Here is a 23,259-nt window from a genome sequence, read left to right as displayed (position 1 = left end):
AGGTACTGTTTATACAAAAAGGGACAAATACAAAGACTATTTATTATATAAAGAAGGTTCAATAATAATTCAGGAGTAAAAAATAAAGTAAGAATTTATTAAAGAAAAATATTTATTAAAAAGATTCCATCAAAAATTTAATTTTTTTAACTACCATTTAGAAATAATATCACTTTTTTCCACAAAAAAATATATTTAACAATTACACCACTTACAACTAGCAAAAAATATTTACAAATAACAGTAGATATTCAAAATATAAAAGTAAAACTTATATAATAAGTTATAACTAAGTAGGTGAATTGTAAATAAATACTGCTGTTTAATAATATAAGTAACATCCGAAATTAAAAAAAATCTGCCAAGTGCAAATCGGACGACTTGTCACGAAGCATTCTATACCATCGTATAAGAAATAACACCTTTTAAAGGCGGCCATATTGAAATTTTTATTATTTGTTGTTATAGCGGCAATAGAAATACATATTCTGTAAAAATTACAACTCTTTCTCAACCTGGAATGGAAATATAACAACATTTTGTTAAAAATTTATCGCTCTTGTTACGGTTCACGAGATATAGCCTGCTGATAGACAGACGGACGGACAGCGAAGGCTTAGTCATAGGATCCCACACCCCTTCAGTTGGCACCCTAACACAGCCCAAACATACCATGGTAGGCATACCTACTTCTATTTAGTAAATTTTGACGAATATGTTGAAACTTATAAAGCTAAGGTTACGGAGGCTATTAAAAGCGAGTGTATAAAATACGGTATTTGCCTATGTCAGAAATAAATTATTTCTCAGTGATTATTAAATAGTCTTCCAAAACACCTAAAATCCACGTCCTTTGTTAGTTTTAAGTGTATTAACCATTTTCAACTTAAAAAATCAAATCATTGAGACATCACATGCCAGTTTTTCACAGTTGTATGTGTGTTGCTAAGTAAAAAAATCTAAATTTCACAGTTTTTTTTTAATATTACAGTCATTCCATGTACATAACTTCACAATATATTCTCATAATAATTAATACAGTATACGTAAATGTGTCTGTGTGTGTGTTATATTTAGCACTAGGTAAGTATAGTATTGGAGCAGGTAAACATGATAAGCAGGTTGCAAAACCCTGGCCTATCAATGGTTTTTATGAATCTTTTTCGAAGTTCAAACAGGAACAGCTTTCCTAATTTCTCTTTATAAAATACCTACAACTTCTAGGAGTCGCTAGTCGTGTTGAACAAATTTTGACGCGTGTTTTTAACCCCCGACCCAAAAAGAGGGGTGTTATAGGTTTGACGTGTGTATCTGTGTATCTGTGTATCTGTCTGTGGCATCGTAGCGCCTAAACGAATGAACCGATTTGAATTTACTTTTTTTTGTTTGAAAGGTGGCTTGATCGAGAGTGTTCTTAGCTATAATCCAAAACAATTGGTTCAGCCGTTTAAAAGTTATCAGCTATTTTCTAGTTTTCTTGTTGAAAAGAAGGTTAGATAACCCTTAGGTTCATAATATTCAAGTGTCAATTGACAAATGTCAAGCTGTCAAGATGGACGTTGCCTACATATACATAATTATTTATTTGAAAATGATTCGTCGGGGGTGTTGAAAATTTTTAATTTACACTTGTGTATATTAGAAGCTTAAATTAGTTTACAGCAGATTTAGCAGAACGCTCCAATGTCTCGCAGCGCGCATCGAGAGGGGTGTCTAATTCGGGGCGCAGCGCAGACACGTAGGCCCTGCAATGCGCGCGTACGAGTTGCTCGTACTCTTGCGGGTGTTTGAGGTAGTGTTGAACGTGCGGCGAGCGGGGCCAGCACTGCCATGTACACTGGAATTCAAGATAACATATTAGGTATCTTATCTTACCTGTCAGATAAGTAACAAATAACAATTTATGTTATAAATTCGACAGTATGATTCTGTCCGGTTTCGAAGCGAAGGTTTTGGGATGGAAAAAATAGAATCGAATGAATGCGGCATTTCAATATTTGAAATGATATGACCATTATTGCTCGACCGAGCCCCTGGGCCCTAAGCTGAAAATTAAAAGAGATAAAAATACATAGGTAGGTACTGTCATGTAGGTACATATACTTATCAATATTGACATAGTTACCTACCTGAATTTTATATATACACGCCCTGGTATGTAGTAATAAATTGACTATATTAGGTATAAGTATGTATTGAAAAAAAGATAAAACACTAGTAGATATTACGTATTACGTTACGGTCTTGCCTCCTGCGAATTACCGCAAATCTTCTTGGGCTCTGGCGAGTCAAGTGACAACCCTGGGCTTTGTGAGTCAAGTGACAACCCTGCACAGTGCAGTACACATTGCCAAGCAGATCTAAGATTTATTGGCTAAAATCGGGAATGTAGTTTTGTCACGTGACTCGCCAGAGCCCAAGAAGATTTGCGATGATTGTATTTATGTGCCTACCTACAGAAAAAAAATTTATTAGGTTTTGGGTATACTAGACAAAACTTAACTAAGTCACAATTTTCTACTTGTGTGAATTTTGTGTCCTAGTCGCGGAGTCCGGGGTTTAATCCCTTGCACGTATCTGTAACTTTTTTGAGTTATGTGCAATTAAACACCTATTGCTTTAACGGTGAAGGAAAAATCGTGAGTAAACCTGCATGCCTGCGAGTTCTCCATAGTGTTTTCAAAGGTGTGTGAAGTCTGCCAATCCGCACTTGGCCAGCATGGTAGACCATGGCCATTTCGAGTGGAGACCCGTGCTCAGTAGTGAGCTGACGATGGGTTGACATGACATAATATGTTCAGAAGTTTAAATAAGAAGATATTTAATTTTAACAGCAAATATTCTGAACTGAACATTTGATACCTTGATGCCCATCTGTATCCACAAGTCGCACGCCCGTCGTATCCTGCGCTCGTTGCCGACGGGGTCGGTGCTGGACAGCAGGAACAAGGCCGGCGCGCGGCACGGCGACGCGTAGTACGTCTCACACGCTTTCTCGTAGTGGACCGTACCCACGTTGTACAATGCTTTGAGGTACGCACTGTTGAACACTTTTATTGTATAAAGCCATCATCTTAATTGGCGTTTAAACTATAAAATATTGCGAGTGATATTTATTGTTAATATGAATTACTTACGGTTAGTCGGAGTATGCCCAACTAAACAACCCAACCCCTCCCCCACCTCCGCCCCATCTCACAGCGTGACTTGTGTGTCGCAGGGCAGCCCACGTCGCATTGCGAGCAGAGGCCCTTTGAAATGTATTCCGTACAGGTTTGAAACTAGTCGAGCATACTCCGATATTTAGTTATTTTAATCATATGTGTTTTTTTTTATTTAACTGAAGTTTTAAAAATAGTTATTTTTTAACTTACAGAATAATACTTTTCGTAATCTTCTGACCAATTTTGCTGTTAGGGAACAAGGCTAGTGGCACGCCCACTGACACCTCGGTGATGTCGGCGACTGAGTCCCACACCTGGGCCTCCACGCGGTCTAATACTGGTTGGTACCTATGGAATTAATACCTATGTGTAGGTACAAAATACAATTAATTTTGTAACATCATTAAGAGAGTCTCGCTTTCTACTCTTTTATAAAAAATAAAAAAGTGGCAAATCTTTTTGGGCTCTAGTGAGTCAAGTGACAATTTAGTGATTTTAAGGCTTTCTGGCAGTGAACTTTACAGTAGCTACTTTACTGTAACTTCACTGCCCAATTTGGTCATGTGTCTCACCAGAGCCCAAAAAGATTTTTATTGATTGTACATGACCGGTGCAACTCTTTGAAATCGGAAATGTGCAGGCGTGATGCAGGGTAATGCTAGGTTTTTACGTATACTCTAGCGTCGTGCACTTGTTTCGATTCCAACTTTTGAAACCGGAGTTAAGGGCTGTGGAGCTTAGATGTGATAGCGTAATATCGATCGTCACACAGGTATGAGTGATAGAGACGACGCTCTACGAAGCCGAAATCCTTTCTAAAGTTCGATCTTATCATACCGTGTACTGTAATGCTGACCCAAGGCAGAAATGGATAGGTTACCTACTTTAGAGGGTTGAATTTAGCCTTAAAGTTTTCTCCATCTCATAGGACTTTAAGTCATCGGCACTTACATGTTATTCTCAGTAACATCTGATAATAAATAATAGTTGAAAATAAAAAGTAAGAGTCCAAATCGTACCCTTTAGTCAAGATATGTGCAGATGGATCTGGGAAAGCACTGCATTACTATCCCTAGCAAGTTTCTACGATTATTATTAGAAGGGGATACGACCCTCAGTAATAAATAAGACGCATAAAGCTGAATAATATTATAACTTACTTTTCTTTATCAGTCATTGCGTGAACCATGGCTTCCGACCACACGTAGCCGCCCACTGAGAATCCATGCACCATGTAAGGAATATCGTTGGCATACATCAACTGTAGCAAGTTTCGTGCGATAACCTGAAAAATACATCTATGAAGTAAGTACGCATCTATGGAAAATAAAAAAGCAAGTAGTTAAATGGCAGATCCCAAGCAAAGTTTCACATCAACAATTAATTGAACTAAATTTTATCTCCATTTCTCGGGAGTCGGGACCCTTTGGTGTTTAATAGCTAGTCCCTCGAGCATTGAAGACCTTGAATAATAAGTAGTTACACTCAAGAAATTGGATCATTACTTTCAGTACGAAATCAATAAACATAAACCTAAGTTGAATTCTTCAAATATAGATATAGATACGAGCCAAAACAAATATGACTTATAAAAATATAAATATAGATATTTAGATACTAATTCAATAGGAGACCTTTTTGTGCGAGTATAGTTTAAAAAGTAGATAGGAAGGTCAGACTCTTTGAACGTGGGGAAATGTTTAGACCAACGTGCCTACCTATTAAAAATATAATATTAACATAATGGATCCGGTTTAATACTTTTGGACCTAGACACAAATTCTACCTACTCAACTTGTTTGGCGTAGATTCAGACGCATTGTATAAGTTCATAAGTTGCATTACGATGTTTATACATAAATCCTAGCAACGGGTGCTTATTCAATACCGAACTTATCTAGGCATAATACGCGACAGGTTGAGATGGCAATTGGGGGTAGGCGGGGGACGCTCCGCACACCCGCATAGCATCCGCGCTTATCCACAGTGGGTTATGCGGGTGCGCGGGGCGATGGCAACCCACCCCGGTTGCCATCTAAACCTGTCGCGAACAGGTACATGCTAATCTCAAGTTTCAAGAGCCAACGTCGCCATCTGTTAAAGCTGGAAGTTGATATACCAGTTTATGCCTCTTGTAATGTCAAGGCTAAAGGTTGTACGGGTACCTACCTTTGCACCCTTCCTGGGCCACAGTAGCTGCCACGGTTCGCAAGTCACCCTCAGCACGTCGAATCCTTCTTGAAGGTAAATGTTAGCGTACTTCATCATTTGCTTATTGGTCGCCAATAACCAGCTCAGCATTATGCACAGTGGTTTGTTGTTTGGTTTGCTTAACCTGCACACAGAGACAATATTTCTTTTTGTTTATTATCAAAGCAAACTAACTCGCATGTTACTCATTTCCATTGCCTAGCTATTTATTGAAAGCACCAGAAGAACCGCCATTGCGCTGTCAGTTTTTATGAAAATTGATCATCCCATTGAATAGGTAGAATAGGAGTGAACCGACAAATTCCTGAAACGCCGGCAACGCATTGGCGGTTCCTCTGGTGCTACAAATGTTCATGAGCGGCAGTAATCACTTAACACCAGGTGGGTCACCTGCTCGTTTGCTCGCTATTGTTATTTAAAAAACATAAACTGGATTTACGATAACCATAGCAGCACCACTTTACTTGGGATTACAGGGTTAGATGTCATAGAACTCCTCTTTTGAAATTAACTTTCTTTATACTTACTTCATAGTTTTGAGATCTGTGTGAATTTTCGTGTCGTCATTGGAAATGTAGAGAAGATTCTTGTTGATACGTTGCGTATGCACATTGCGTGTCCACAGCAGCCTTGGCAGTGTGCGTGATAGAGATGTCCGTGTGTTGCTCTGGATAAAAATATACTGGTCAAGATCAAGCAGAACACGCATAGGTAAGATATGGTAGTCATGTTAGTAAAGAAGTGAGAGAGGAACTTAGAAAATTTCTTCCACTCGGTTTGTTAATTGATCTTACACCATCAAAGTAGGCACAGATTCATACCTAACTACGCAAATCACACAATAATAAGTATAACCCTAAGTTCTAAGTAATAAGGAAACAAAGCAATGGTGCCAACATATTACTCACACGTCAAGTTATGATGAATGGACATTTAGGTACGACATAGGTACTATATATTGGGTACTATTCGATTTGGTTATCAGAAGTCAGTGGTGTCTCTGATTTCGGTGTGGGCACTACAAAGTTTAGTCATGTGATTCGCCAGAGCCCAAAAAGATTTGTAAAGATTTCAGTTTTTCAAATCGATACCTAGTACCTTACTACCTAGCTATATCTATGCTAAACTTCTAATCACCTTTGGCTCTACCAGTACCTACTTAATAATACAAACAAGATAAAGTTGAAAACTAAAACCCGACTGCGATCGTCTTAATAAACGCTCAAATATTATGATAAAATTATTTTTCTGTCACTTGGTATTTTTCAATGTCGTAGTTAGTACATATTTATGAACTCAGAATTTCCTCCTTTTTCATTTGACACCCCACTCGATACAATAGCAAAAAAAAAATTTGGAGACCCCACTTTTTTTCATGTAACATCCGTTAAGTCAATTTTTTTCGTATAAAATGTAGCCTATGTCACCCGGACCTTTACGACGAATCGATTGACACCTTATTTATCAAAATCGGCCCAGTAGTTTAGGCACTACGGTGGAACACACACAATCTGGATACAAACATACACACATACTTACATACATAGACTGCTAAAATCATAACCCTTCCTTTTGGCTTTGTCGCAGTCGGGTAAAAAATACAGCCAAATTCGCAAGTAATACCTGGAGTATTATACTACCTATGTACAATATAAATAAATAAATAAATGTACATATTTGTACTTATAAAAAACTGAATAATATTCTGCTATTTTTAGGGTTCCGTACCTCAAAAGGAAAAACGGAACCTTTATAGGATCACTTTGCTGTCTGTCTGTCTGTCCATCGTGTCTGTCAAGAAACCTATAGGGTACTTCCCGTTGACCTAGTATCAATTTGGCAGGTAGGTAGGTCTTATAGCACAAGTATAGGAATAAATCTGAAAACCCCGAATTTTTGGTTACATCATTAAAAAAAAAATGTGTTTTAATTTTCAAACTAAGATAACTATACCAAGTTGGGTACCTATCATATGAAAGGGCTTTACCTGTACATTCTAAAACAGATTTTATTTATTTTTATGTATAATAATTTTTGATTTATCGTGCAAAATGTTGGAAAAAATACCCGAGTATGGAACCCTCAACTGCGCGAGTCTGATTCGCACTTGGCCGGTTTTTTATTCTTTCAAGGTTGGGACGGGCTTCAATAGAACTACCTGCATGCTGGGTTTATATTCTAAGCCTGCATGCAATTTACACAAAAAATGTGTTACCTAGTTAATTAAATAATGAGTAGGCAATTTTGCAGTAGATAACTATAAATAATGCTCGCGATTTCGTCCGCGTGGATTTAGGTTTTCAATGGATAAACCGATAAACGTGAAATTCAGTAGGTATGTCACTTACAGCAATTAATAATGTCTTGCAGCACGTGGTGGTATATAAACAAGCTATTGGTATGGTGGCCATGATTGATCAATCTGTAAAAGACAAAGTTACAAGCTGTTAGTATTTTTATCGCAAAAAAGAATATTAGCCATGCTAATCATGACTAATACTCCCCTTTCCCCTCCAATCAAGCGTAAAGCTTGTGCCAGCCCGGCTAGCTTGGGCAGTAGATAAAAATTATATCCCCCGATTATACCTATCCACTGATGTCATAGAAATCAGTGGATATAATCGGGGATATAATTTTTATCTACTGCCCATGCTAGCCGGGCTGGAGTGGGTACGACAATAGTGCAACGGGTGGGGTTTGAACCGCCGACCTTTCGGAATTCAGTCCGCTCCTCAACCGTTGAGCTATCAATTGCAATTGGAACTCAAGACTTAAAAAATATAGGTACAACTCCTGTGCAACTATTAAGAGTTAAAAAATATAGGTACTTCTACTATATCTAGATAGGTAGGTACAGCTGATGAATCGAACATCCTGGTTTGAGATTTCTTGTACGATGGCGATGACGACATGTGTCATATTCAACCTTTATGCATTGACTATGAATTCCAATGTAGATGATGAACTCGGCGCGCGCTGGTACAGACTATGTACAGAACCCTTCGTGTGCAAGTCCAACGCGCACTTGACCGGTTTTTTCTCGCTAGAATCAGCGTTAAGTTATGTAATCTTAGAAGTAAGATTGAAGTCAATAAGATGTAATTTTTTTAATTGCCGTTTCGATTCGACTTCGAATCGCATCTTATGGATGATCACACTAATATTATAAAGGAGAAAGTTTGTATGTGTGTGTGTGTGTAAGTTTGTTACTCCTTCACGCAAAAACTACTAGACGGATTGGGCTGAAACTTAGAATGGAGATAGATTATACCCTGAATTAGCACATAGGCTACTTTTTATCCCGGAAAACCAAAGAGTTCCCACGGGAATTTTAAAAAACCTACATCCACGCGAACGAAGTCGCGGGCATCAGCTAGTGTCATGATAAATTCAACATGGCAGTTATGACGCTTTTTCCTATCGCATATTTGATTACCTAGGTAAACGTTTTTAAACGAAATTAGTGAATATTCAACAAAAAAAAAACATTAAATTCTGATTAACCTTTGAACTTCGGTTTTAGATTAGTACCTACTATACCTAACTTTTGATTATGAATAATATCTGCGCGCGCCTGGGTTACGGGAAGACCGAAGCAATCAACCGCGACCCAGCCACCGACATCCGACGAGGCGGATCCTCCACTCACTCGCGAGGTCTCCTAACTGCACGTCTGAGGGGCACCAATGAAGTCAGTACTAGGCCCTACCTTGTGGAATATCCTTAATTTTCAAAGTAAGATAACTATACCAAGTGGGGTATCACATGAAAGAGCTTTACCTGTACATTCTAAAACAGATTTTTATTTATTTTTGTGTATAGTTTTTAACTTATCGTTAAATGTCGGAAAAAATACCCGAGTACGGAACCCTCAGTGCGCGATGTCTAACTCGCAGTTGGCCGGTTTTCGGATTTATTCCTTTACTTGTGCTATATAAGACACCTACCTGCCAAATTTCATGATCCTAGATCAACGGGAAGTACCCTATAGGTTTTCTTGACAGACGCGACGGACGGACGGACAGACAGACAGACAACAAAGTGACCCTATAAGGGTTCCGTTTTACCTTTTGAGGTACGGAACCCTAAAAACAAGCCGTTATCTTCAAAAGGAGGAAAAATGCTCATCTGCATATATTTTGACTGTGGAGGAACGGTAACTAGTCCCATCATCCAGTGTTACGTATTCAGGAGTCAAGCTGGACTGGGGGCTAAACTTCGGTCCGCATATAAAATCTGTCTGCTAGGACCGCAGGGGCCTTCTATTATTGTAAATTGAACAATTGAAAAGAGCAACCGCCGAGTTTCTTGCTGGTTCTTCTCGGTAGGAACGGCATTCCGAACCAGTGGTAAATTATTTGACGATTCAAAAGCACTTGTAAAAGTTTATTTGAATAAAATTCTATTCTATTCTATTCTATTCTTATGCAAGCACCAATGCAGTACGCCTCCCGATCCGGGGACTGAACGGGTGACAGCAGACCGACCGCCCGGAGCCCCGACAGGGCACCAGGCGGCGATCCCATCCACGTCACCTGCGTCCCGTCCTTCGCCTTCCCTCTGCTAGTCAGAGGGCCACGCGGACAAACCTCCTCGTCCATTAGCCATAACCAACAATATCCCTCACGAGAAATTGTTAACCATGTTACCGGGGCGCACCGGTCCGTATACCTACTGCTCTTTTCCTCGGATGACTCCAAGGGTGAGATCTATAGAGCGCGCTCTGCCTTTGCTTAGACTTAAGACAGAGTTAAAACGAGACAGAGCTAGATCTCTCACATAAATCTGTCTCGTTTTAACTCAATCTTAAGTCAGAGCAAAATCAAAGTGCGCTTTTCAGCCCAAAAGGGACCAGCAGCACCCGGGTCCCGGGCACACTGGGTACACTGGTTACCTGGCTTGCACCCCAGGTTATAACATAATCCTGTACGATGATACGCAACCCTTCGTTTGCGAATCTGACTCGAACTTGACCGGTTTTTTGTTTCAAGGGCTATGCTGGAATTTTATATATATTTTTAGATCTTATTATATGCCTAGGCAGGTACCTACTTATTCCAGCTACTTCTTACCTACTAATATTTACGTTTTTTCTATTTTAATTTATGTGTGACTAATTAAATATTTTTTGTGCCTTTCATTTTATTATTTTTAAACATAAACTACGCCTCCTACCTACATATAATTATATAAAATACCTACCTACATTATAATATATATTACTTACCTAAAAATTATTATAACCTTGAGAAGTGCAATCAAGTAGCTACCTAAATCCAATAGTTGTGTAAAAAAGGTACTTAGCCATTCAGCCTAACCACAACCCACCCACAACACAGTTTTTACTTTTTAGTAAAAAAAAACACAAGCCAAGTGCGAGTCAGACTCGCGCACCGAGGGTTCCGTACTCGGATATTTTTTCCATTTTGCTCGATAAGTCAAAATCTATTAGGCATATAAATAAACTAGTGTTTTGCTCGGTGCGCGAGCTGCTAAAGCAGCTCGCGTGACGTGGTAAGGTTAACTTTTTATTATATAAAACCAAATTGATTTATTAAGATACATAATTCACCCCGAAATTCACCATAAAAAGACACCCATATCGATTTTTTTTCTTAAAAAATGCATGTCCGCCATCTTGGATTTCAAAATAAATGTCGTTATCAAAATGAGCACCCTGGAAAACTCTGAAAACGACATCCATATCATTTTTTGTAAAAACGGGGTAGTTGAGGTTAATAAAGTAGGGTGCGTGGGTGCGCGGACCACTAAAGTGGTCCGCGAGCATGCAGAGTTTGTTCCACCGAGTAGACCTTCGGACCCTGATCATCTTTTGCCAAGAAACCACTCTTCCATCTTTTATAGCCTCCGAGATAGACACCGACGAAATTTGTACGGCGGCCATCTTGTTTTTCCAAAATTTTCCACTTTTTCTATTAATCGTTTACTACTTTCTTCAAAGACTGCGAGTTTCAACGAAATCGGTTGGAAAACAAAAGAGTTGCAAAAATCATATAGGCCGCCATCTTGTTTTTCTGAAATGTCATAATTTTCCCCTACTCATATCGCGCATCCGAACATATCTTCCATACATCAATGTATCGTTTTCCGTCTCTTTCTAGGAGAATGAGACATTCAATATTCGCCATACATTTTCTATGGGGAAAAAAAATCCGCCATTTTGAATTTTTTTTCTACTCATCGAGTAGACCTTCGGACCCTGATCATCTCTTGCCAAGAAACCTCACTTCTATCTTTTATACCCTCCGAGCTGGACACCGGCGAAATTTGTATGGCAGCCATCTTTTCTTCGCCATTTTGAATTTTTTTTCAGCTTTTTGGCAATTGGATGACGTCATGAATGACATTTGCTCGAGCACCCCCCACCTATCTTCAATACCTTAAGCGGGCCCTCCACCCGTCTCCGAAACCCTCAATCATCAGCTCTCTCCATAATTTTGGCTTACTAAGTTTTTGTTTTCTATACGACCCCATCAGTGAAAAAAAAATTTTTCATACAAAATTTTACAGGAGTTTCTTAGTTGAAAATCTCGAAAATCTCCCCAAAAGTGGCAACACCGGTTACATATCTCCATACTGCCAGCCGAGATACACAATCGATTCATACATATTGACTTTCCAAAATGTTGCCAACTGCCTCAAAAACGTGATCAAAATTTCGAAAAATGAAAAAAAATACAAAATGGCCGCCAACTCGTTTCACAGAAAGATTTTACACGGTTTCATAATTTTCCTATAAACTACAGGATATACCGCGCCCGATGACGTTTCAATCTTTCCTCTCGCTCGCACCCACACGAAAGGGGATACCGTGAAAAAGACCGTGTCGAAAATCACTTTTACTTTGATAAATTCCAGTGTTGCCAGTCTCCGGTGACAAAAATACCCAAATGTCATTTGTACGAGCAAAACACGTAATCACTCATACTCGGATTTTGCAAAAAGTGCGTATTTCGATTTTTTACAATTTCCCGAAAAATCTTGAAATTTCCCTAAAAATGGGGTAATTTTTTTCCTCCAATCTATACCTCGAGCCTATACGTACAATCGCTTCATGGAAACCAAAACGGTCCGATGTTGCCAACTTTGAGATATTTAACTTTCAAAATTGCGTTTTTTCGTACCTCTAACATAATGGCCACCACGACAGCCGCCATCTTGAATTTTTAAAAACCACTCCCATTTTGTCAAAATAGAGGATAATCGTCGGGGAAACCAAAAAAAAATATTATCCTCGATTACCCCGTCTCGGATCTGTGGCGCCGCGGTTCGGGGTCGAAAAATCAAAATTTTCAAAACGCTGCGGCTCGGCCGCCATCTTGTTTTTCCAATTTTTTCTACATTTTCTATTAACCGTTTACTACTTTCTTTAAAGATTGCAAAACTCAACGAAATCGGTTGGAAAACAACGGAGCTGCAAAAATCACCTCGGCCGCCATCTTGTTTTTCTGAAATGTCATAATTTTTCCCCAGAGGGTTCCCGAAACCGAACACAATTCCCCTACATCATTATATCATTTTCCGTCTCTTTCTAGGAGAACAATTATGTCAATGAGTGAGTCAGTGAGTGAGTGGTAATCGAGCTATATATAGTATATAATAATAACTAGTGTTTTGCTCGCTGCGCGAGCTGCTAAAGCAGCTCACGTGACGTGGTTAGGTTTATGAGTTGTATTGAACCGATTTTTTTTATTAAGATACACAAATTACCCCGAAAACCCCATAAAACGACACCTATATCAATTTTTTTCTTATAAAGTGCACGCCCGCCATCTTTGATTTCAAAATAAATGTCGTTATCAAAATCAGCGCTCTGGAAAACTCTGAAAACGACATCCATATTATTTTTTGTAGATTAGGATTATAATTTAGTAGGGTGCGTGGGTGCGCGGACCACTAAAGTGGTCCGCGAGCATGCAGAGTTTGTTCCACCGAGTAGACCTTCGGACCCTGATCATCTTTTGCCAAGAAACCACTCTTCCATCTTTTATAGCCTCCGAGATAGACATCGACGAAATTTATACGGCGGCCATCTTGTTTTTCCAAAATTTTCCACTTTTCCTATTAATCGTTTACTACATTCTTCAAAGATTGCGAGTTTCAACGAAATCGGTTGGAAAACAAAAGAGTTGCAAAAATCACGTCGGCCGCCATCTTGTTTTTCTGAAATATCATAATTTTTCCCTACTCATATCGTGCACCCGAACATATCTCCCGAACATCATCGTATCGTTTATTATTTCTTTCTAGGAGAATAAAACATAAAATATTCGCCATACAAAATGTATGGGAAAATAAATTCCGCCATTTTGAATTGTTTTTCTATTCATCGAGTAGACCTTTGGATCCTGATCCTCTTTTGTTAAGAAACCACACCTCCATCTTTTATACCCTCCGAGCTGGACGCCGGCGAAATTTGTATGGCGGCCATCTTTTCTTCGCCATTTTGAATTTTTTTTCAGCTTTTTGGCAATTGGATGATGTCATGAATGACATTTGGTCGAGCACCCCCCACCTATCTTCAATACCTTGAGCGGACCCTTCACCCGTCTCCGACATCCTCGATCATCAGCTATTTCCAAATTTTTCCTCGATTTTTTTTTTGTTTTCTATACGAAACCATCAGTGAAAAAAAAAAATTTCATACAAAATTTTACAGGAGGAGTTTTTGGGGAAAATCTCTAAAATCTCCCCAAATGTGGCAACACTGTTTACATATTTAGATACTGCCGGTTGAGTCACACAATCGATTGATACATGTCGACTTTCCAAAATGTTGCCAACTGCCTCAAAAACGTGATCAAAATTTCGGAAAATTTGAAGAAAATACAAAATGGCCACCAACTCTTTTTGCAGAAGCAAATTAGATAATTTTACAACTTTCCTATTAACTACAGGATATACCGCTCCCGATGACGTTTCAATCTCTCCTCTCGCTCGCACCCACGCGAAATGATCGTCCCTGAAAAAAGACAATGTCGAAAATCACTTTTTTTTTGATAAATTCCAGTGTTGCCAGTCTCCGGCGACAAAAATACCCAAATGTCATTTGTACGAGCAAAACACATAATCGCTCATACTCGGATTTTGCGAAAAGTCCGTATTTCGATTTTTTACATTTTCGCAAAAATCTTGAAATTTCCCGAAAAATGGGGTAATTTTTCCCCACCAATCTATACCTCAATTTCATACGTACAATCGCTTGATAGAAGCCGGATCGCTCCGATGTTGCCAACTTTGAGATATTTAACTTTTAAAATTGGGATTTTTGGTACCTCTAACTTAACGGCCGCCATGACAGCCGCCATCTTGAATTTTTAAAAACCACTCTCGTTCTGTCAAAATACAGGATAATCGTGGGCGAAACCAGAAAAAATAATTATCCTCGATTACCCCGTTTCAGATCTGTGGCGCCGCGGTTCAGGGTCGAAAAATGAAAATTTTGAAAACTCTCCAGCTCGGCCGCCATTTTGTTTTTCCAATTTTTTCTACCTTTTCTATTAACCGTTTACTACTTTCCTAAATAGTTGCGAGTTTAAACAAGATCGGTTGAAAAACAAAAGAGCTGCAAAAATCACGTCAGCCGCCATCTTGTTTTTCCGAAATGTCATAATTTTTCCCCAGTCATCTCCCTCACCCGAACACATCTCCCCTACATCACTATATCATTTTCCGTCTCTTTCTAGGAGAACAATTGTATCAATGAGTCAGTGAGTCAGTGAGTGGTAATCGAGCTATATATAGTATAACTAGTGTTTTGCTCGGTGCGCGAGCTGCTAAAGCAGCTCGCGTGACGTGGTTAGGTTGATAAGTATTAAAACGAATTTATTTATTAAGATTCAAAATTCACCCCAAAAACACCATAAAACGACACCCATATCGATTTTTTTCTTAAAAAATGCATGACCGCCATCTTGGATTTCAAAATAAATGTCGTTATCAAAATCAGCACCCTGGGAAACTCTGAAAACGACATCCATATCATTTTTTATAAAAACGGGGTAGTTGAGGTTAATAAAGTAGGGTGCGTGGGTGCGCGGACCACTAAAGTGGTCCGCGAGTATGCAGAGTTTGTTCCATTGAGTAGACCTTCGGACCCTGATCATCTTTTGCCAAGAAACTACTCTTCCATCTTTTATAGCCTCCGAGATAGACACCGACGAAATTTGTACGGCGGCCATCTTGTTTTTTCAAAATTTTCCACGTTTTCTGTTAATCGTTTACTACATTCTTCAAAGATTGTGAGTTTCAACGAAATCGGTTGGAAAACAAAAGAGTTGCAAAAATCACGTCGGTCGCCATCTTGTTTTTCTGAAATGTCATAATTTTTCCCTACTCGCCTCCCCCACCCGAACACATCTCCCCTACATTATCGTATCGTTTTCCGTCTCTTTTTAGGAGAATGAGACATTCAATATTCGCCATACAAAATGTATGGGAAAAAAAAATCCGCCATTTTGAATTTTTTTTCTATTCATCGAGTAGACCTTCGGATCCTGATCACCTTTTGCCAAGAAACCGCACTTCCATCTTTTATACCCTCCGAGCTGGACACCGGCGAAATTTGTATGGCGGCCATCTTTTCTTCGCCATTTTGAATTTTTTTTCAGCTTTTTGGCAATTGGATGACGTCATGAATGACATTTGCTCGAGCACCCCCCACCTATCTTCAATACCTTAAGCGGGCCCTTCACCCGTCTCCGATATCCTCAATCATCAGCTCTCTCCATAATTTTCGCTTACTAAGTTTTTGTTTTCTATCTGACACCATCAGTGAAAAAAAAAATTTTCATACAAAATTTTACAGGAGTTTTCTAGTTGAAAATCTCGAAAATCTCCCCAAAAGTGGCAACACCGGTTGCATATCTCCATACTGCCAGCCGAGATACACAATCGATTCATACATATTGACTTTCCAAAATGTTGCCAACTGCCTCAAAAACGTGATCAAAATTTCGAAAAATGAAAAAAAATACAAAATGGCCGCCAACTCGTTTCACAGAAAGATTTTATACGGTTTCATAATTTTCCTATAAACTACAGGATATACCGCTCCCGACGACGTTTCAATCTCTCCTCTCGCTCGCACCCACGCGAAAGGGGATACCGTGAAAAAGACCGTGTCGAAAATCACTTTTTCTTTGATAAATTCCAGTGTTGCCAGTCTTCGGCGACAAAAATACCCAAATGTCACTTGTACAAGCAAAACACGTAATCGCTCATACTCGAATTTTGCAAAAAGTCCGTATTTCGATTTTTTACAATTTCCCGAAAATCTTGAAATTTCCCCAAAAAATGGGGTAATTTTTTTCCTCCAATCTATACCTCGAGCCTATACGTACAATCGCTTCATAGAAGCCGAATCACTCCGATGTTGCCAACTTTGGGATATTTAACTTTTAAAATTGCGTTTTTTCGTCCCTCCAACATAACGGCCGCCATGACAGCCGCCATCTTGAATTTTTAAAAACCACTCCCATTCTGTCAAAATACAGGATAATCGTGGGCGAAACCAGAAAAAATAATTATCCTCGATTACCCCGTTTCGGATCTGTGGCGCCGCGGTTCGGGGTTCGAAAAATCAAAATTTTCAAAACGCTGCGGCTCGGCCGCCATCTTGTTTTTCCAATTTTTTCTACATTTTCTATTAACCGTTTACTACTTTCTTTAAAGATTGCAAAACTCAACGAAATCCGTTGGAAAACAACGGAGCTGCAAAAATCACCTCGGCCGCCATCTTGTTTTTCCGAAATGTCATAATTTTTCCCCAGAGGGTTCCCGAAACCGAACACAATTCCCCTACATCACTATATCATTTTCCGTCTCTTTCTAGGAGAACAATTATGTCAATGAGTCAGTCAGTGAGTGAGTGGTAATCGAGCTATATATAGTATAACTAGTGTTTCGCTCGGTGCGCGAGCTGCTAAAGCAGCTCGCGTGACGTGGCAATGTTATTTTTTTATTGAGATAGACAATCCACCCCGAAAAACCCATGAAACGACACCCATGTCAATTTTTTCTTAAAAAGTGCATGTTCGCCATCTTGAATTTCAAAATAAATGTTGTTACCAAAATCAGCACCCCGGAAAGCTCTGAAAACTACATCCATATCATTTTTTGTAAAAACGGGGTAGTTGAGGTTAATAAAGTAGGGTGCGTGGGTGCGCGGACCACTAAAGTGGTCCGCGAGCATGCAGAGTTTGTTCCACCGAGTAGACCTTCGGACCCTGATCATCTTTTGCCAAGAAACCACTCTTCCATCTTTTATATTCTCCGAGATAGACATCGACGAAATTTATACGGCGGCCATCTTGTTTTTCCAAAATTTTCCACTTTTTCTATTAATCATTTACTACATTCTTCAAAGATTGCGAGTTTCAACGAAATCGGTTGGAAAACAAAAGAGTTATAAAAATCATATAGGCCGCCATCTTGTTTTTCTGAAATGTCATAATTTTCCCCTACTCATATCGCGCATCCGAACATATCTTCCATACATCAATGTATCGTTTTCCGTCTCTTTCTAGGAGAATGAGACATTCATAATCGCCATACAAAATGTATGGAAAAATAAATTCCGCCATTTTGAATTTTTTTTCTATTCATCGAGTAGACCTTTGGATCCTGATCATCTCTTGCCAAGAAACCTCACTTCCATCTTTTATACCCTCCGAGCTTGACACCAGCGAAATTTGTATGGCGGCCATCTTTTTTTCGCCATTTCGAATTTTTTTTCAGCTTTTTGGCAATTGGATGACGTCATGAATGACATTTACTCGAGCACCCCCCACCTATCTGCAATACCTTAAGCGGGCCCTTCACCCGTCTCCGACATCCTCAATCATCAGCTCTCTCCATAATTTTGGCTTACTAACTTTTTGTTTTCTATACGACACCATCAGTGAAAAAAAAATTTTTCATACAAAATTTTACAGGAGTTTCTTAGTTGAAAATCTCGAAAATCTCCCCAAAAGTGGCAACACCGGTTGCACATCTCGATACTGCCAGCCGAGATACACAATCGATTCATACATATTGACTTTCCAAAATGTTGCCAACTGCCTCAAAAACGTGATCAAAATTTCGAAAAATTCAAAAAATTACAAAATGGCCGCCAACTCGTTTTGCAAAAATAAATTACATCGTTGTACAACTTTTCCAATAACTACAGGATATACCGCTCCCGATGACGTTTCAATCTCTCCTCTCGCTCGCACCCACGCGAAACGATCGCCCCTGAAAAAAGACCACGTCGAAAATCAATTTTTCTTTGATAAATTCCAGTGTTGCCAGTCTTCGGCGACAAAAATACCCAAATGTCATTTGTACGAGCAAAACACATAATCGCTCATACTCAGATTTTTCAAAAAGCCCGTATTTCGATTTTTTACAATTTCCCGAAAATCTTGAAATTTCCCCAAAAAATGGGGTAATTTTTTTCCTCCAATCTATACCTCGAGCCTATACGTACAATCGCTTCATAGAAGCCGAATCGCTCCGATGTTGCCAACTTTGAGATATTCAACTTTTAAAATTGCGTTTTTTCGTACCTCTAACATAACGGCCGCCACAACAGCCGCCCGCGCCATCTTGAATTTTTGAAAACCACTCCCGTTTTGTCAAAATACAGGATAATCGTGGGCGAAACAAGAAAAAATAATTATCATCAATTACCCAGTTTCGGATCTGTGGCGCCGCGGTTCGGGGTCGAAAAATCAAAATTTTTAAAACGCTACGGCTCGGCCGCCATCTTGTTTTTCCAATTTTTTCTACTTTTTCTGTTAACCGTTTACTACATTCTTTAATAGTTGCGAGTTTGAACGGAGTCCCTTAAAAAACAAAGGACCTGCAAAAATCACGTCGGCCGCCATCTTGTTTTTCCGAAATGTCATAATTTTTCCCCAGTCGACTCCCCCATCCGAACACAACTCCCCTACATCATTATATCGTTTTCCGTCTCTTTCTAGGAGAACAATTATGTCAATGAGTCAGTGAGTGAGTGGTAATCGAGCTATATATAGTATAATAACTAGTGTTTTGCTCGGTGCGCGAGCTGCTAAAGCAGCTCGCGTGACGTGGTTATGTTAATTTTTTTGTATTAAACCGAATTTATTTATTGAGATAGACAATCCACCCCGAAAAACCCATGAAACGACTCCCATGTAAATTTTTTCTTAAAAAGTGCATGTCCACCACCTTGGATCTAAAAATGAATGTCATTATCAAAATCAGCACCCTGGAAAACCCTGAAAACGATATCCATATTATTTTTTGTAAATTAGGATAATAATTTAGTAGGGTGCGTGGGTGCGCGGACCACTAAAGTGGTCCGCGAGCATGCAGAGTTTGTTTCACCGAGTAGACCTTCGGACCCTGATCATCTTTTGCCAAGAAACCACTCGTCCATCTTTTATAGCCTCCGAGATAGACACCGACGAAATTTGTACGGCGGCCATCTTGTTTTTCCAAAATTTTCCACTTTTTCTATTAATCGCTTGCTACATTCTTTAAAGATTGCGAGTTTCAACGAAATCGGTTGGAAAACAAAAGAGTTGCAAAAATCACGTCGGACGCCATCTTGTTTTTCTGAAATGTCATAATTATTCCCTACTCGCCTCCCCCACCCGAACACATCTCCCCTACATTATCGTATCGTTTTCCGTCTCTTTCTAGGAGAATGAGACATTCAATATTCGCCATACAAAATGTATGGGAAAATAAATTCCGCCATTTTAAATTTTTTTTCTATTCATCGAGTAGACCTTTGGATCCTGATCCTCATTTGCCAAGAAACCGCACCTCCATCTTTTATACCCTCCGAGCTGGACGCCGGCGAAATTTGTATGGCGGCCATCTTTTCTTCGCCATTTTGAATTTTTTTTCAGCTTTTTGGCAATTGGATGATGTCATGAATGACATTTGGTCGAGCACCCCCCACCTATCTTCAATACCTTGAGCGGACCCTTCACCCGTCTCCGACATCCTCGATCATCAGCTATTTCCAAATTTTTCCTCGATTTTTTTTTTGTTTTCTATACGAAACCATCAGTGAAAAAAAAAATTCATACAAAATTTTACAGGAGGAGTTTTTGGGGAAAATCTCGAAAATCTCCCCAAATGTGGCAACACTGTTTACATATTTCGATACTGCTGGTCGAGTCACACAATCGATTGATACATGTCGACTTTCCAAAATGTTGCCAACTGCCTCAAAAACGTGATCAAAATTTCGGAAAATTTAAGGAAAATACAAAATGGCCACCAACTCTTTTTGCAGAAGCAAATTAGATAATTTTACAACTTTCCCATTAACTAAAGGATATACCGCTCCCGATACCGTTTCAATCTCTCATCTCGCTCGCACCCACGCGAACCTATCGTCCCTGAAAAAAGACCATGTCGAAAATCACTTTTTCTTTGATGAATTCCAGTGTTGCCAGTCTCCGGCGACAAAAATACCCAAATGTCATTTGTACAAGCAAAACACATAATTGCTCATACTCGGATTTTGCACAAAGTCCTTATTTCGATTTTTTACAATTTCCCGAAAATCTTGAAATTTCCCTAAAAATGGGGTAACTTTTTCCCACCGATCTATACCTCGAGTCTATACGTACAACCGCTTCATAGAAACCAAAACGGTCCGACGTCGTCGACTGGGAGAAATTTTAATTTTAAAATTGCGATTTTTCGTACCTCTAACTTAACGGCCGCCATGACAGCCGCCATCTTGAATTTTTAAAAACCACTCCTGTTTTGTCAAAATACAGGATGATCGTGGGCGAAACACGAAAAAATAATTATCCTCGACTTCTCCGTCTTGGATCAGTGGCGCCGCGGTTAGGGATCGAAAAATGAAAATTTTGAAAACTCTCCAGCTCGGCCGCCATCTTGTTTTTTCAATTTTTTCGACATTTCCCATTAATCGTTTACTATTTTCTTCAAAGATTGCAAAATTCAACGAAATCGGTTGGAAAACAACGGAGCTGCAAAAATCACGTCGGCCGCCATCTTGTTTTTCCGAAAAGTCATAATTTTTCCCCAGAGGGTTCCCGAATCCAAACACATCTTCCCTACATCACTATATCATTTTCCTTCTCTTTCTAGGAGAACAATTATGTCAATGAGTGAGTCAGTGAGTGGTAATCGAGCTATATATAGTATAACTAGTATTTCGCTCGGTGCGCGAGCTGCTAAAGCAGCTCGCGTGACGTGGTTAGGTTAACTTTATTACATTAAACCAAATTTATTTATTAAGACACACAATTCACCCCGAAAACCCCATGATACGACACCCATACCATTTTTTTCTTAAAAAGTGCATGTCCACCATCTTGGATTTCAAAATAAATGTCGTTATCAAAATCAGCACCCTAGAGAACCCTGAAAACGACATCCAAATAGTTTTTTGTAAAAATGGGGTAGTTGAGGTTAATAAAGTAGGGTGCGTGGGTGCGCGGACCACTAAAGTGGTCCGCGAGCATGCAGAGTTTGTTCCACCGAGTAGACCTTCGGTCCCTGATCATCTTTTGCCAAGAAACCACTCTTCCATCTTTTATAGCCTCCGAGATAGACACCGACGAAATTTGTACGGCGGCCATCTTGTTTTTCCAAAATTTTCCACTTTTTCTATTAAGCGTTTACTATATTCTTCAAGGGTTGCGAGTTTCAACGACATCGGTTGGAAAACAAAAGAGTTGTAAAAATCATATAGGCCGCCATCTTGTTTTTCTGAAATGTCATAATTTTCCCCTACTCATATTGCGCATCCGAACATATCTCCCATACATCAATGTATCGTTATCCGTCTCTTTCTAGGAGAATGAGACATTCATAATCGCCATACAAAATGTATGGAAAAATAAATTCCGCCATATTGAATTTTTTTTCTATTCATCGAGTAGACCTTCGGATCCTGATTCTCTTTTGCCAAGAAACCACACCTCCATCTTTTATACCCTCCGAGCTTGACACCGGCGAAATTTGTATGGCGGCCATCTTTTCTTCGCCATTTTGAATTTTTTTTCAGCTTTTTGGCAATTGGATGACGTCATGAATGACATTTGCTCGAGCACCCCCCACCTATCTTCAATACCTTAAGCGGGCCCTTCACCCGTCTCCGATATCCTCAATCATCAGCTCTCTCCATAATTTTGGCTTACTAACTTTTTGTTTTCTATACGACACCATCAGTGAAAAAAAAAATTTCATACAAAATTTTACAGGAGTTTCTTAGTTGAAAATCTCGAAAATCTCCCCAAAAGTGGCAACACCGGTTGTATATCTCCACACTGCCAGCAGAGATACACAATCGATTCATACATGTTAACTTTCCAAAATGTTGCCAACTGCCTCAAAAACGCGATCAAAATTTCGAAAAATTAAAAAAAATACAAAATGGCCGCCAACTCGTTTCACAGAAAGATTTTACACGGTTTCATAATTTTCCTATAAACTACAGGATATACCGCTCCCGATGACGTTTCAATCTCTCATCTCGCTCGCACCCAGGCGAACCGATCGCCCCTAAAAAAGACCATGTCGAAAATCACTTTTGCTTTGATAAATTCTAGTGTTGCCAGTCGCCGGCGACAAAAGTACCTAAATATCATTTGCACGAGCAAAACACGTAATCGCTCATACTCGGATTTTGCTAAAAGTGCGTATTTCGATTTTTTACAATTTCCCGAAAATCTTGAAATTTCCCTAAAAATGGGGTAATTTTTTTCCTCCAATCTATACCTCGAGCCTATACGTACAATCGCTTCATAAAAACCGAATCGCTCCGATGTTGCCAACTTTGAGATATTTAACATTTAAAATTGCGTTTTTTCGTACCTCGAACAAAACGGCCGCCATGACA

The 23,259-nt window shown here is 39.3% G+C and overlaps 1 protein-coding gene across 1 annotated transcript in view; it reads right to left on the bottom strand.

Annotated features, from left to right (window-relative positions):
• Positions 1–983: 983 nt before the first annotated feature.
• The window catches only part of LOC123876353, a 32,685-nt gene continuing 10,409 nt past the window's right edge, over positions 984–23,259 (bottom strand). The window contains exons 2-9 of the mRNA XM_045922581.1: positions 7,724–7,797; positions 5,903–6,042; positions 5,334–5,499; positions 4,325–4,449; positions 3,375–3,512; positions 2,863–3,040; positions 1,633–1,837; positions 984–1,263 (exon numbers count right to left, since the gene is read on the bottom strand). Coding sequence (XP_045778537.1) covers positions 1,652–1,837; positions 2,863–3,040; positions 3,375–3,512; positions 4,325–4,449; positions 5,334–5,499; positions 5,903–6,042; positions 7,724–7,786 — 996 coding nt within the window. The 5' untranslated portion in view covers positions 7,787–7,797 and the 3' untranslated portion in view covers positions 984–1,263; positions 1,633–1,651. The remainder of the gene's footprint in view (positions 1,264–1,632; positions 1,838–2,862; positions 3,041–3,374; positions 3,513–4,324; positions 4,450–5,333; positions 5,500–5,902; positions 6,043–7,723; positions 7,798–23,259) is intronic.

The sequence above is a fragment of the Maniola jurtina genome, chromosome 21 (assembly GCF_905333055.1).
Source record: "Maniola jurtina chromosome 21, ilManJurt1.1, whole genome shotgun sequence".
NCBI classification, from domain to species: domain Eukaryota; kingdom Metazoa; phylum Arthropoda; class Insecta; order Lepidoptera; family Nymphalidae; genus Maniola; species Maniola jurtina.
Note: the sequence above shows the minus strand (reverse complement) of the source record. Positions and strands in the feature narration are given on the sequence as shown.